The following is a 14,020-nucleotide window of genomic DNA, read 5'->3' as shown; positions in this document are numbered from 1 at the left end:
TTGAAACCAATTTGGTATAAGGCTTTAGAAGGACTGCATTGATTGAAACCAGATTTGGTATAAGGCTTTAGAAGGACTGCATTGATTGAAACCAGATTTGGTATAAGGCTTTAGAAGGACTGCATTGATTGAAACCAGATTTGGTATAAGGCTTTAGAAGGACTGCATTGATTGAAACCAGATTTGGTATAAGGCTTTAGAAGGACTGCATTGATTTAAACCAAATTTGGTATAAAGCTTTACATTAAGATGATCCAGTTCAAATTCCATTTTAATCATTTTCCAACAAAACTTTGCAGAGTCACTAGACTTAAAACTTTGCTCTTCAGTTATGTCATATTTATTTGGGCATCCATGTCATATTTCCCGCTCTTTAACACTTGACATATTGTTAAAGAATTTGACTTAAGTATGAACAGGTTTTATTCCAGTTGTCTAATTTTTTGAAATTGTAAATTTGTGAAGATTTGTATGAAACTTGATATTTTAGCATTCTGATTTCCATTTTGTGAAACGTATATGAATTTTAGTACTGAAGCATTCTGATTTCTATTTTGTGAGATTTGTATGAATTTTGGTGCTGTAGCATTCTGGTTTCTATTTTGTATGCAGAATGCTCACGCCTATGTCAATGCTGGATTCCGAATGAATGTAGATAAGTCCAACAATTTCCTGGTAAAAAACCAGCCGAGCATTGTGTTTGGAGGGATCAGCAAAACTTTTGTGAGTATACAGATGGATGCATTTAATTATATGGTGAAATTATTTTACTCTGTGCTTGTTTACACTGTCCAGTCAGCATAGTTATTAAATTCATTTTAATGCATTTTCTATTTTCTGTTTTTATCACCATCCTTTTCAGATTTTCATGAATCTAGGATTATATAACACTGCCTATTGCTGTGTGTCTACATAATATTGTGAAAAGTATTTCAGCATTATTTAAGTCCCATAAATTCCATGCATAACATAAATCAATATGAAGCTAAGACAATTCATTCTGTAATACACTTACTTGCCCCAATGACCTTCGGGTCAAGATCACAGCCCAAGAAAATGTTCGTTACAGTTTTGGTCATTTTATGTTGTTTTTTTTTAGTTACATTTCCTCAACTCTGATGGATTTCCTTCATACTTGTGTTATGCATAAATATATTGTGCCTTTGACTTTTGGTTATTGCATATGAGCTATATAAATAGGTGTTTAGAAGTTTTAAAATTAATCGTAATAATAAAACTGTATACAAGTTTGGGGTGATTTCGCATTGGATGGTTCAATCAGGTGGGTTCTTTTGCAATGCGGGATATTGTGATATAGGTTACGTTGGGAGTGTTGCGCCATGGGTTGAGTAGGACAATATTGTGATGTTGAGACATAAGTGTGTATAGATATGGACAAAGATGTGGACAATTGATTCATTTTTATATTCCTTTTACCTATGTTCTTGTTTTGATATCACTCTGAAGATGTGTTTGATGTATTTAGATAAAATATGGGAAGAAATCATTTATTTGGATTATTCATTGGAATTACAAAGTGCTCTTTGCCTCTGGACTAAAATATTGTTCTGGGATTGTTGTGAATTTGTTCAAAGAAGGGAGTTCTGGACAATACTGTTGTGATACACCATAAATGTTGGCACATCAGCACATTTGAGGACCTGTTATTCATCTTGACTTGTGTAGAACGTAATAGGATTATATTGGATTTAATTCGTAATACTGTAAGTTCCTCATCATTTTCATTTTATAATTTAAATGAATTAAATTATTTAAGTTTGATGAAACTTGTTGGTTTTGCTTTTTTCTGTTATTTTGTTTAAGACCATAGAGTCATAATACTGAGATGAATCATAAAGACAGTAATACAATTCATTGTTTGATGTTTATGCTTGTCCTTTTGACCTTGGGTCAAAGATACATCACAAAATTTGAATTACAGCTCAGGGTTAATTTTTTATTTGCCTATATTTCCCAAACCCCTTGATGTATTCTTTTTTATATAAATCTAAGATAATTCACTCTATGGTACACTTGCCTCTTTGACCTTTGGGAACAAGGTCACTGTAATAGAAGATTTATGTTAAGGCTTGGGTTAAAGTTTTTTTATTTGCTTTTATTTCCTAAACATCATGATAGATTTTCTGCATACTTTCAAATGAATCATTATGAAACAAAGACAGTTCATACTGTGACATGCTAGCTGATCATTTTGCCCTTGTAGTCAAGGTCATATTTTACATGATTGTGGGTTTGACATGCAGGTTATGACCTTGTGTAAAGTGCATTTAACATTTAAACAATTTATCATTTCAGAATTATGTTAGTGTAAAAAAATCTAATCTTACATTTGGCGTTTTGTTGTGACATTGAAATACAAAACTATTTTGTTTTGTTCAATAAGAACATTTCCAATGTCAGGCTTCTTGCATTCATCTTTAATTGTGAATTCCAATGTATGGGGCAGGCTTCTTTTTTCATCTTTAATTGTGAATTCCAATGTATGGGGCAGGCTTCTTTTTTCATCTTTAATTGTGAATTCCAGTATTACTGATGCAGTTTTAGTTTGAGCTGTACTAAAGCTTTACTTGAGATTTAAGCTAAACTGACAAGTTGATATTTGAAAAATAATTTTTTTGCAATTTTTTAAATATCTTTACAGACCCATGCTAGCAAGACTGAGGCCTTCTTGACAGGAAAGCAACTTTTGGACCCCAATGTCATTAAAAGTAAATAAACATTTCATACATTTTTCTAATGAAGGTGCTGTGTAATGTTACCATTGTCCATTATCCAGTCCTGTCCCATTTTGTCGCAGGGTCCATTTCTTTTCTGTAACATTTGAAAGACTTACTGGATTGAAAAAAAATTTGGTTTGAAAATTTACATTAAGAGGACCTTGGAAAGCATTGATTTTCACTATTTTTGTACGCCTGTCTTCAGTCAGCTGTATTACCTTACTACATTTTCTGTCAACATTCACTTGTCAGGTAGATAACTTTTAAATGGTTGGGGAGATTTTCCTATAAATTTGTCCAGTTATATCAGCATACACAGTGCACATACAATTTTGGGGCGAAGTGACTTTTGTTCTAAGCCAGATTTGTGTGAGGTGATGGGATTTATGGATACATGAGTGTAGATTAGTCAAAATTTAGAATGATTAAAGCAGTCATTCAAAGCAGCTTTTATTCAAAGTCTATATGCCAGATATTGAAAGAAGAAAACTAATAATCATTGAACTTTTGGAAAATAGTAATATTTTTATTAGTAAACTTTGACTTGGTTTTTTTCAAAAGAATTGAACCTTGAAAATAGGTTATTATTTGAGACTGGATTTCACTGCCTATAATGGCAAAGTAGCAAAAGCATTGGGGTACTGCTTTCACCTGAATCACTCCTTATCATGGGCCCTTGTATATAGCATCCATAGGTTGTAGGTTAGCCATGCCCCTTACAGCAAGGTCAAGTTTACTGCAGGGGAAAATGAAAGCCTTGTATCCCTCTCTGGAGTAAGACTTTTGAATAACTGAAGATATTTGATTGAAATTTTTGTGAAATGTATATCATGTATATATTATATAGTGTGTCGCATACCATAGACACTCACCCTGCTTCAAGCTGATGGATGAGCAAAGAAAAATATAACTCTTGACCTGTGTTGTGGTTTGAAGTACAACTTTTGAACCACTGAAGACACTGTAATAAAACTTGAACCACTTAAATACATTGAAATCCTTCAATAACATGATGGTCCACTGTGTGCTGTTGTGCAAGGTACAACTGCATGTTAAGTCATTTAACTGAATGAAATGATACATGTGTATACCCTAAACTCTGCAGGGTGGGTGGGAGAGTGAGGGAGTATAGGAGTGGCACGAAGGTCATACTTGACTGGCACAGCAGCAGTCTTAAATCAATGCATTTTAAACAAAGATAAGTGAATCACAGCATGCATGTTTAATATTTCATTTTAAGCAGAATGCCATGCATTGGTACATACGTGTATAACATGTCATGATATATCTGTATTTATCAACATATGGTTCTCAGCTGTATTTTGTATCTTAGCCTGCTAAAGGTACATACATGTATAGCTTATCAAGCTATACCTGTATTTATCAACACATGATTCTCAGCTGTATTTTGTATCTCAGCCTGCTAAAGATACATACATGTATAGCTTATCAAGCTATACCTGTATTTATCAACACATGATTCTCAGCTGTATTTTGTATCTCAGCCTGCTAAAGGTTTGTCATGCAAATTAGATTACACCTTTTTAATATTTTGACAAACCCAGAGGAAAGCTGACTTAGAAAATTTATCTTTATCTTTTTCTGATACCTCAATGCAAGTCATTTCTCACTTTTTGTCTGAATTTGTGTCTGAATCTTTTCTTGGTGTTTAGATGAATTTGTGTCTGAATCTCTTCTTGGTGTTTAGATGAATTTGTGTCAGAATCTCAACTTGGTGTTTAGATGAATTTGTGTCTGAATCTCTTCTTGGTGTTTAGATGAATTTGTGATCTGATCACCAATAATAAGGTTGGAATAATCTTGACTGCAGTACTTGTAAACTTGACAGTACAGAACTTAAAAACTTGACAGTGCAGTACTTGAAAACTTTAGAATGCAGTACTTGAAAACTTGACACTGCAGTACTTGAAAACTTGACAGTGCAGAACTTGAAAACTTGACAGTGCAGTGCTTGCAAACTTCACAGTGCAGTACTTGAAAACTATACAGTGCAGTACTTCAGAACTTTAATATGCAATGCTTGAAAACCTACTGATATTTCTCTTTCAGTTCAGTTTATTCAACTGATACATATTTTCTGAACCTTTGTTCACCTAAAAGTTGGGTAATAGAAACATTTTTCCTGTTCAGACCATATGCAGCAGAGAAGGACTGTTTTAAATTCAGATAACCATTCCAGCAATACACTTCATCACTTATGGGTGTCAGCTTATTCTGAAATGAAAACACATAACAAGGAAAGAGAGTCTTAATCAAACAAGATAAAGCAGTTGATTTTTAACTAGGTCACTGTGCATTAACTTTGATGAATATTAGCAATTTGGATGGAATAAATCATGCTAGAAAAGAGGACTTACATATATTCTTGCAAAAACCAATGTGCAGTCAATAATTGTGTCATGCTAAAAAAGTTCAATCACTGTAACTATACCCATTGTGTATTGGAATAGTTTTCACACTCACTACTTTACCCTTTTATTTGTGTATTGCATAGGAAATTCTTTCAGTACTATACCCTTTTATTTGTGTATTGGATAAGAAATTCTTTCAGTACTATACCCTTTTATTTGTGTATTGGATAAGAAATTCTTTCACTACTATACCCTTTTATTTGTATATATATAAGACATTCACTCACAACTATTACCCTTTTATTTGTGTATTCGATAGAAATTCACTCACAACTATCACCTTTTTATTTGTGTAATTGATAAGAAATTCACTCAAAACTATTATCCCTTTAATTTGTGTATTTGAAAGAAATTCACTCAAAACTATTACCCTTTTTATTTGTGTATTCGAATGAAATTTTCTCACAACTATTCTTTATTTATGTATTTGATATGAAATTTACCCATTTACTACAGTAAAACTTCTTATGAGAGGCCACCCCTTTTGCCAACCAAAAGTGGTCTCTCAAGACAAGTGGTCTCTCATTAAGAGGTGTGTGAAAATGGACTGGTTTCCAGGATCAATAGCATTGTTGAAGAAGAAAAAATACCCATACTCACTGTACAAGTATCATATCCTTCATTCATTAACCTTTTATTTATGTGTTTGAAAGAAATTCACTCACTATAATGAATTTTATTTGTGGATGTTTGATTTTGATTTCTAATGAAGCCATACAAAAATCATATCAGTATGATGTCTGTAGTGTGGCATTTTATAGTGATGTCTAGCACTGGTGCATCATGCCGCAGACATGTAGCACGATGTCCCACCCAGTCAGATTATCCTGACACCAGGCTGACCAGTCCTAACACTAACCTCTTAATGTTGAGTGCCTAGCAAGCAGCTGTTAGTACCATTTTTATGTCTTTTTCATGGCTCATCCGGGGTTTTTTAATCTGCAACCTGTGCAGATTTGATGGATTTTAAATGCTCACTCAGCTGTTATTCTGAGGACATTTGTGATGGTATAATTGTTTAGTCACCTACTTGTGTAAAAAATAATTTTATTTGGAAAGGTTTAATCAGTATTCCATAATTTGATAAGTGAACGTCCTTTATCTTGAACTAATATACCCAGATCTGCATTGGTACAATGCACTGGCAGATTGTCATTAACATTGATGTGCTGGCGATTCTGGGTCTGTGCTCTTTGTAATAGGTACATGTTGTGGATGAGCAAGTATATTACATGGGTCAGAATAACAACTTTTAACAATTTGGAAAACTTTTGAGTTTACTCATGGAATGGGGAATTCATGCTATTTTTTTTAATTTATTCATAAAATTTTAATTTTGATACTACGTTAAACTTTCCCCATCTGCTTGTTTATTTTCCCAGATGCCCTACTCACATTACAGTTAGAAATTGTACCTGATAGTGACCCAGTCGATGCAAATCCTGCATATAGAAGGGATCTTGCACTGGCATTCTTTTACAGGGTATGAGCTTTTGATTTCTTTATTATTCATTATACATCATTCATTATTAAACGAGGCTGTTTTAGGCATCATCATGCCATTCCTTTTAAAGGTCATATAATGTTACAAACATATATGTCCAAACATTTGTTCACCTTGTTAAAAATCTATTTCCATATATTGTTTAAAGTTTCTGCCGTATTAGTTGTGAGACATCAGATGGATTGAAATTAAATTTAGCTCAAATTTTGATATTAGTAATATTCAAACGTATTCTGTTTTATTTGTATACTTTTAATTGAGATGAACTTTTAAGATCAGAAATTTGTACACTTATAGTCTGACTCTACATCCCCGTTTGTTTGTACCCCTACCTATTTAAAAAACAAGAGCGTTTAATGTGATAAAAAGTGCACAGAACTAAGTCAATTGAATCATTGATTTATAATTTCTAACCTGACTGTGACCAGAATGGCACTAATGCTGACATCCCCTGCACCATTTCATGCTTAACGGACTTTACATACTAACCATATTTTGTACACTATAGGCTAGTTTATTTCCATCAGACAACATAATGACGTAGTTCATCCTGTTTGGCAACTGCTGAATAATTGCGTAAATTACATAACTTTGGGAGTTTGGAATTATATCCCTTTGCATATATGAACATAGAAATTAAACTGCTTGTTAAATCCACATGAAAAGCAAATTTGTAGTTGTCATTATTTTCCTTTGCTTGATTCGACATTGTAAATATTGGAAGCAGACGACTTATGTATGTACATCTGTAGTCATGATACACCCCTTTGCTGAAAATGGACTTGTCCAGAAACTGGAAATGGGTCCAAGCATGTCCATCTATTACAATGAAAACTTCCGTTAGGCATGAAATGCGCATATGATGACAGTGTTAGAGCCACTCTACTCACAGTCAGGTTAGAAACTATAAATCAGTGAATGAATTGACTAAGTTCCTTGCACTGTTTATCACATTAAAGGTTTCCATTATTTAAATCGGTAGGGGGGTACAAACAAACGGGTTTATATTGTCAGACTATAGTGTGCATGTGTCTGTGTAAGACAGGGGGATGAGAGATATAACGTGACTTTAATAATGCTGAGAATGAACATTGTCATTTTATTTTTACTTGTTAGTATGTTCTGCATGTGCTTGGAGACCGTGTGGGATCCAGATTACAGAGTGGCAGCACCGCTTTGGTCAGATCCTTATCATCAGGGCAGCAGACCTATGACACCAATAAACAGGAGTGGCCTTTGACTGAGCCACTTCAGAAGCTTGAGGCCAAAGCTCAGGTATTGTAAAGTCACATAAATGAAGATTTTGAAGTTGAAGGTCAAGTGAGGAAGTTTTGAAGGTCAAGTGAGTTTTCTCTCTGAAGTCTTCAGATGTGCAGCAAGACATGAAGTGCATAATTACATATAAAACTATTCAGCACAGTCTGCAGATCATGTGGTTGGTACTTCATTATAAATCCAATCTAAGTCTGATAAGTGTAACTTAGTATGATCTACATGATCTGAATCTACATTATATAGGCTACTATTCTGATTTTTTCATTTACTACTCAGGTAGTTTACTCACCATTGCGATAAATTTCACATTTTATAATTTTATGAAATTCTTAATTTGGCAGACAGTTTGACTGTTACAATTATGGAACACAGTACGAAGCATAATTAGGGTCTTACCAGCAGAACTCGAGCTTTTTCTTATCTGAACCACACCTGATCTCCGACTCTTCAAACATTTTGAATACAAAACTCAGGCTCAAGCTTGAAACCACAAATTAGATGCAAGTACAGCTTAGTCAGTGAAATATAGCAGTCAAAGAGATAGACTAAAAAAATCCAGAATCCAGAAAGTTCCATTATTCAAACAGATACTGTCAGATTTGTAGGACTTTGACCTTGACCTGAAGGTTTATGCCTAAAAAGTTTATCATATCTGATTCAATAAGATCATTTTTGGGGATGCAGGCACTGACAGGCAAATCATACTGTTCATATCTACATTTCTTGAAATTTTACACATGAACTGTATACAAGTAGCTCAGTGAAAAACTGCAAACGTTTGATGGTAATTTTTGAAGAGACAGTGTTGCCATCTATGAGCTAATGAGGAAGTAATAGAGATATGCAAAAACTAAAGTAAACATTTTTTGGACATTGTTTTATTTTTATCTTATTAAGATTCATATTCTGGTATGTATAACTCTAATTTTGTCATACCTATTGCAGTGTAATTAATTATACCTATTGCAGTGTAATTAATTATACCTATTGCAGTGTAATTAATTATACCTATTTTTACTGGATTCTGATGGGAGGTTACAATAGAACAAAAACTACGTTATCATGAAAACAAAAACTTTTTTCTAGGCCACATACATGAGAGGGATGATGGCACCAAAGCTGCATACACGTCGTCCTTGTGAAATATTGAATTGGTTGCAGTGTAATTACATTGTTACATGCCTTACATGCCTTAATAAGAAAATAACTAAAGCTTACAAACCACAGCTGTCCTCTTCTTTGATTGCTTATGTTTGTAATAACTTGTTTCATTTCACATTCCTGTTTAGTTTCAAGCTGTGCAAATACCACATTACATTGTTGTGAATACTCTCAAGCTGTGCAAATGCCACATTACAGTGTCATCAGTACTTTCAAGCTGTGCAAATGCCACATTGCGGTGTTGTGAATACTTTCAAGCTGTGCAAGTACCACATTATGGTGTCTTGAATACTTTCAAGCTATGCAAATGCCACATTACATTGTCATGGTACTTTCAAGCTGAGCAAATACCACATTATGTTGGGTTGGGTAACTTTACTAAATGTATATTGAAGGGCTAAAAAGCCATACACTGTATGAGGCAAATGGTTAATGTGGCAAATTTGCAATTATTTACTGTGGAATAAACTTTGTTCTTTGTTTTATTTCATGTCTTAAATGACAGTAGTTGATACTGTCGAAAACAATGCAGATCAAGAAGATTTTGAAATGTTGGCTATCATCTACATAAGAATTCCAGTATACAGTCATCAGTGCATCATTAATTCAGAATGGTTTGATAATGTAATTAGCATAGCTTAAAGCTTTTGATGTGCTATGCATAAGTGCAGTGCATGACCTATGTACAATTGCATTTGTTTTCCTTTCCTTTGGAAAAGTTGGTTCTTTTGTGTTTTTTTCTCATCTTAAAATCACAGTATTTAATAATTCTTTGTGACCTTAGAGTGACCAATGCTACATTAACACAGCCTGGTGTTTTTCAAAGGCAATCAGCACTAGCTAAAGCTCTGATGTGACCAGTTATGATGCCTTGTCTAGGTACATTGTAGCTTAGACATATATAACAGAGGTGTTATACTTGTCCATATAAATATAAATACTGGACCTAAACATTCACAAGGTATCTTCTGTTGGTCTTGAATCTGAATGAATATAGGACATCAAAATATCAACATGAGCCATCTAGGAAACTCCTACAGTGAGAGAGACAAGCTAACCTTCATAGCAACATACAGGTGTTAAGCAGTGATAAAAAAGAACAGAGGAACAGTCTAGAGCAGTTGTATTGTAAACCAGTCAAAAGTCATGTAAGAAATGATGATCAGTGCACTACCCAGAATGGTGGGATGTTGTTTCATGATGGAAACAGCAAAATCATGAAGATTTTGAAATGCTGAATATTGCATTCATGTTACACATCAGAATTAAGTTTTTATCTCACGTTGCGTGGAAATTCATGGTGTGTACATTATACAAACCAAAATACAGAAATGTTTTTATGTCAGTTTTGATAGCTATTACAAGAAAATGGAAAAATTAAATATCCATATTATATTCCTTCTGCAGATTTTGGACATAGAAATAAACATAAAATGCAAAATAAAAAAATGAATGGTTGGAGTTTTCTGTAAACTTCAGTATAGTGAGATAGTCAATAGTTAATTAGAGTAAATTAAGATAATTGATACGACACCAGCCATCTAAAGAAATACTACAGTGAAAACTGTAAAAATTACCATCATTTGTGGTGTGCAGAATTGTCACCATTTTCATACAAACATAATTATGCATAATTTTGAGCACGCTGGTTAAATGAGGCTAGACCCTATTTCCAATAGGTGAATACATTTGGTTTTCTTCAGTCTTCCCTTCGTCTTGTCTTAATATCGATTTCGGTAACTAGAAGAATTTTCAAAATTAATATTGGAAAATTGTTGGGATACATTTTTACAGGTTATTAGAAAAGACATTTAGTTCTCAACCAAAAATTATTGGCTGGAAGGATTTTTTAACTATTGAAATCAAAAGGCTAAACATAAAATTTGAGTAAATGAGGTACGTGATTGAGTCAGATAGTGGTTGAGGATTGGTTGAATGCTGGTAATGATGTCAGTAAATTTAGGAATATTTGATGCGTTGGAACAGAAATATACAAAAGTGTGGAGTGTCATGTTTTGTTATTAGGATTTAATCATAGCAATGAAGTTCACATTGAATTTGATGTCCAGCGTTCAGTTAAGAGTGTATTATTAAAATAAAAGGCTGGTGATTCAAGAAAGTCATCAGGGCCCAGAGTGGCCAAGTGGTCTAAAGTGCTCACCATTACGGATCACTGCTATCTCACCTCTGTCTGCACCGGTTCGAGTCTCAGGTTCAACCAATGTGGGTACATGAGAAAGCTTGCCTGTAGCTTCTTGTGGGTTGGTGGTTCTTTCTGGTATTTTCCCTGGATCTTCCTCCACCATTTATACTTGCTGCCAAGTATAGCCTATCTTGTGCTGAAAAATGTCGTTAAACTCTATAACAACAACAACAACAAGAAAGTCACTAATCTTCATAAATAAAGGCATACAAAGTCATTTTTGTTTGTTTGTTTGTTAAATTCTCCATACATATGGAGGTCAACCAATCTCTTTTCCTTTTCTATAGAGACTTTGCTGCATACTTCTGTCACAGTTTAATTTATTCGATACATATTCATAGCATCTGTAAAATGTTTCACTTGTATTTATAACTTTAGTTCTATAAAGATATTTGAGTTTTAGAACAATGCCACTTAAACAAGAGGGCAGAGTTATGTATTTTGTAAGATCCTATCATTTGAATTATTTTGGATACACATAGAAATTTATGTTCTGATATTTTCACAAAGATTCCTATGTATATGAGAAAGTTTTTATTTTTAATCAATCCTGAATCAGGTGACAGGTGAAGCAGAGTATGTAAATGACATCCCACTACAACCAGGAGAGCTGCATGCTGCATTTGTGATCAGCACTGTAGGAAATGCCAAGATACAGTCTATAGATGCTTCTGCTGCACTTGTGAGTAACAGTTGAGTTTCATGAATTGGAAGCAAACTTTGCCCATTGAAAGTATTAGATAATCCAATTATTGGATGATAGACTTGACTTTTCACCTTGACTTCATTTTGATATGCAGTGATTATTTTAAGTAATTAGCCATTCAGTAGAACCTGTCTTGAAAGACCACCCCTTCTTCCCAAAATATAATGAAGGCTCAAGACATGTGGTCTCTCATTACAGGTCATAACACTGTAATCAGTGAATCGCTACACTTAGAATCTGGTCGTTTAGGAAATATGGGTTGCTGAATGCAGTGCTCCTTCAGGACTGGCTGTATTATATTAAGGTGATATAGTTGGTCAGTGGAAGTTATGTACATGAGAGCAAAATGATTAAGATTCTTTTTCTCATTTCTGTTATGATATATTTACTCCATTGTGACAAAAGTCAAGAAAAGCTCAAACATATCTATTCCAGTTTCATATTAAAAGTATAAAATATTTTTAACGCAGCTTGTATACTGTTTGTTGACTTTATAATTTTATTTCCCAGGAATGTTATTTTGGTTATTAAAATTATAGAATTTTTATTTTGTTGTTAATTAAATTTGGAGAGACACAACCACATCGTTATAAATGCAGTCTCTCCCAGCATCTTGGTATAAAGTCACTCAACGGTTTAATGGCACATCATTTCAAGCCTAGCAGTAAACATCAATTTTACAAAAGCAGATGAGGCTGATTATTTCGATATAATTATCTTTTAAAAAACATTTTGTAATTTTTTTAAAGTCATTTAATATTTTTTATTATTAAATCTCATTTGAGAAAGATGCTAGAGTGTACACTTAATTTACAATAGTTACTGACATAAATTAAGTTTTCTTAAACATGGATATTACTGAGCGTTTAGGGTCACATGACAGTCTGTTCACTGGACTACATACAGTTGCTGTAACAATATTTTAAGTTATTTTAATACTTCCAATTCCAGACCCGCTTCTGGTGAAAAAGATCAACTAAAACTAATGTATACTTATTTTTCTGATTGACAGCAATTACCAAGTGTTCTTAAAGTGTTGACAGCTAGTGATATTCCTGCAGCTGGGGTCAACAACTGCATGCCGAGCCCTTATGTGCCAGAAGAAGTTCTATGCAGTGGAGAGGTTCTGTATGCTGGGCAGGCAGTAGCTTTGGTCATTGCAGGTAATTTTCGGTTACTATAGAAATGGTTCAGTGCTTGGATTATTAGAAATTAGATCATTATGTAGTCTGTATACATATATAACCTTACTAGTAATTGAACTGGAAATATGATTACAAAGCAATTCCTTGCACAACTTGACTTGTCAAACCCTCCATCTTGATTGGCTGCTTGATGTGGGTAGGGTTAAAAGATGGCATAAGAGTCATCGATTTAGTTTTATTAGGGATTTGTATTACATCTCTTAGATGTCTATTATAATAAGCTAATCACTGACATGCCGACTTTGTAATAGAACAACAAAGTTTTGGTTTTAGTACATGCTGAAGAAAGTTTAGGAAGCTAAGACCTGGTCACATTTTCCTAAGTTGTGTTGCTATGATAGGGAAATTCACTCTCATGTTTTTGGATTTGAGTCAGGAAAGAAACTGTCAATCAAGTCAGAGAAAGATGTAGTACAGTCATAATACAGCACATGATATTGTTTGCCTTGAGATAAAATGTATTGTCTTTCTAAAAATCTAGAACTATTTTGCTTTTATATCATTTCTTTTTGGTGTATAATTGGAGGACAAATTAATTTGCTGCAGATTCTGAGCAAGTTAAGAAAAAAAGATCTGCAAACAATTAAAACATTTCAGGTATGCTTACATACACACTATTGTATTTCTTAGTTATGATGGTATAGACTTAATTACCTATATGGCAATAAAATGAACTCTACTAAATTGAACAGAAGTTATTAACATTCATAGGACATTAGAAACCAAGCTATCAAAACTTTATGTAATGGTATTGAACCATTATATACTGTTTGTGTGTTGTACACGTACCATATAT

The 14,020-nt window shown here is 33.6% G+C and overlaps 1 protein-coding gene across 1 annotated transcript in view; it reads left to right on the top strand.

Annotated features, from left to right (window-relative positions):
- Positions 1-14,020, top strand: part of LOC149792517 (uncharacterized) — a 155,811-nt gene that overhangs the window by 47,124 nt on the left and 94,667 nt on the right. Inside the window, exons 11-16 of the mRNA XM_089971138.1 lie at positions 613-723; positions 2,663-2,729; positions 6,553-6,653; positions 7,791-7,949; positions 11,873-11,995; positions 13,032-13,182. Of these exons, the coding sequence (XP_089827264.1) occupies positions 613-723; positions 2,663-2,729; positions 6,553-6,653; positions 7,791-7,949; positions 11,873-11,995; positions 13,032-13,182 (712 nt within the window). The remainder of the gene's footprint in view (positions 1-612; positions 724-2,662; positions 2,730-6,552; positions 6,654-7,790; positions 7,950-11,872; positions 11,996-13,031; positions 13,183-14,020) is intronic.

The sequence above is a fragment of the Sinohyriopsis cumingii genome, chromosome 9, assembly GCF_028554795.1.
Source record: "Sinohyriopsis cumingii isolate HCF-2022 chromosome 9, ASM2855479v2, whole genome shotgun sequence".
Taxonomy (NCBI): domain Eukaryota; kingdom Metazoa; phylum Mollusca; class Bivalvia; order Unionida; family Unionidae; genus Sinohyriopsis; species Sinohyriopsis cumingii.
Note: the sequence above shows the minus strand (reverse complement) of the source record. Positions and strands in the feature narration are given on the sequence as shown.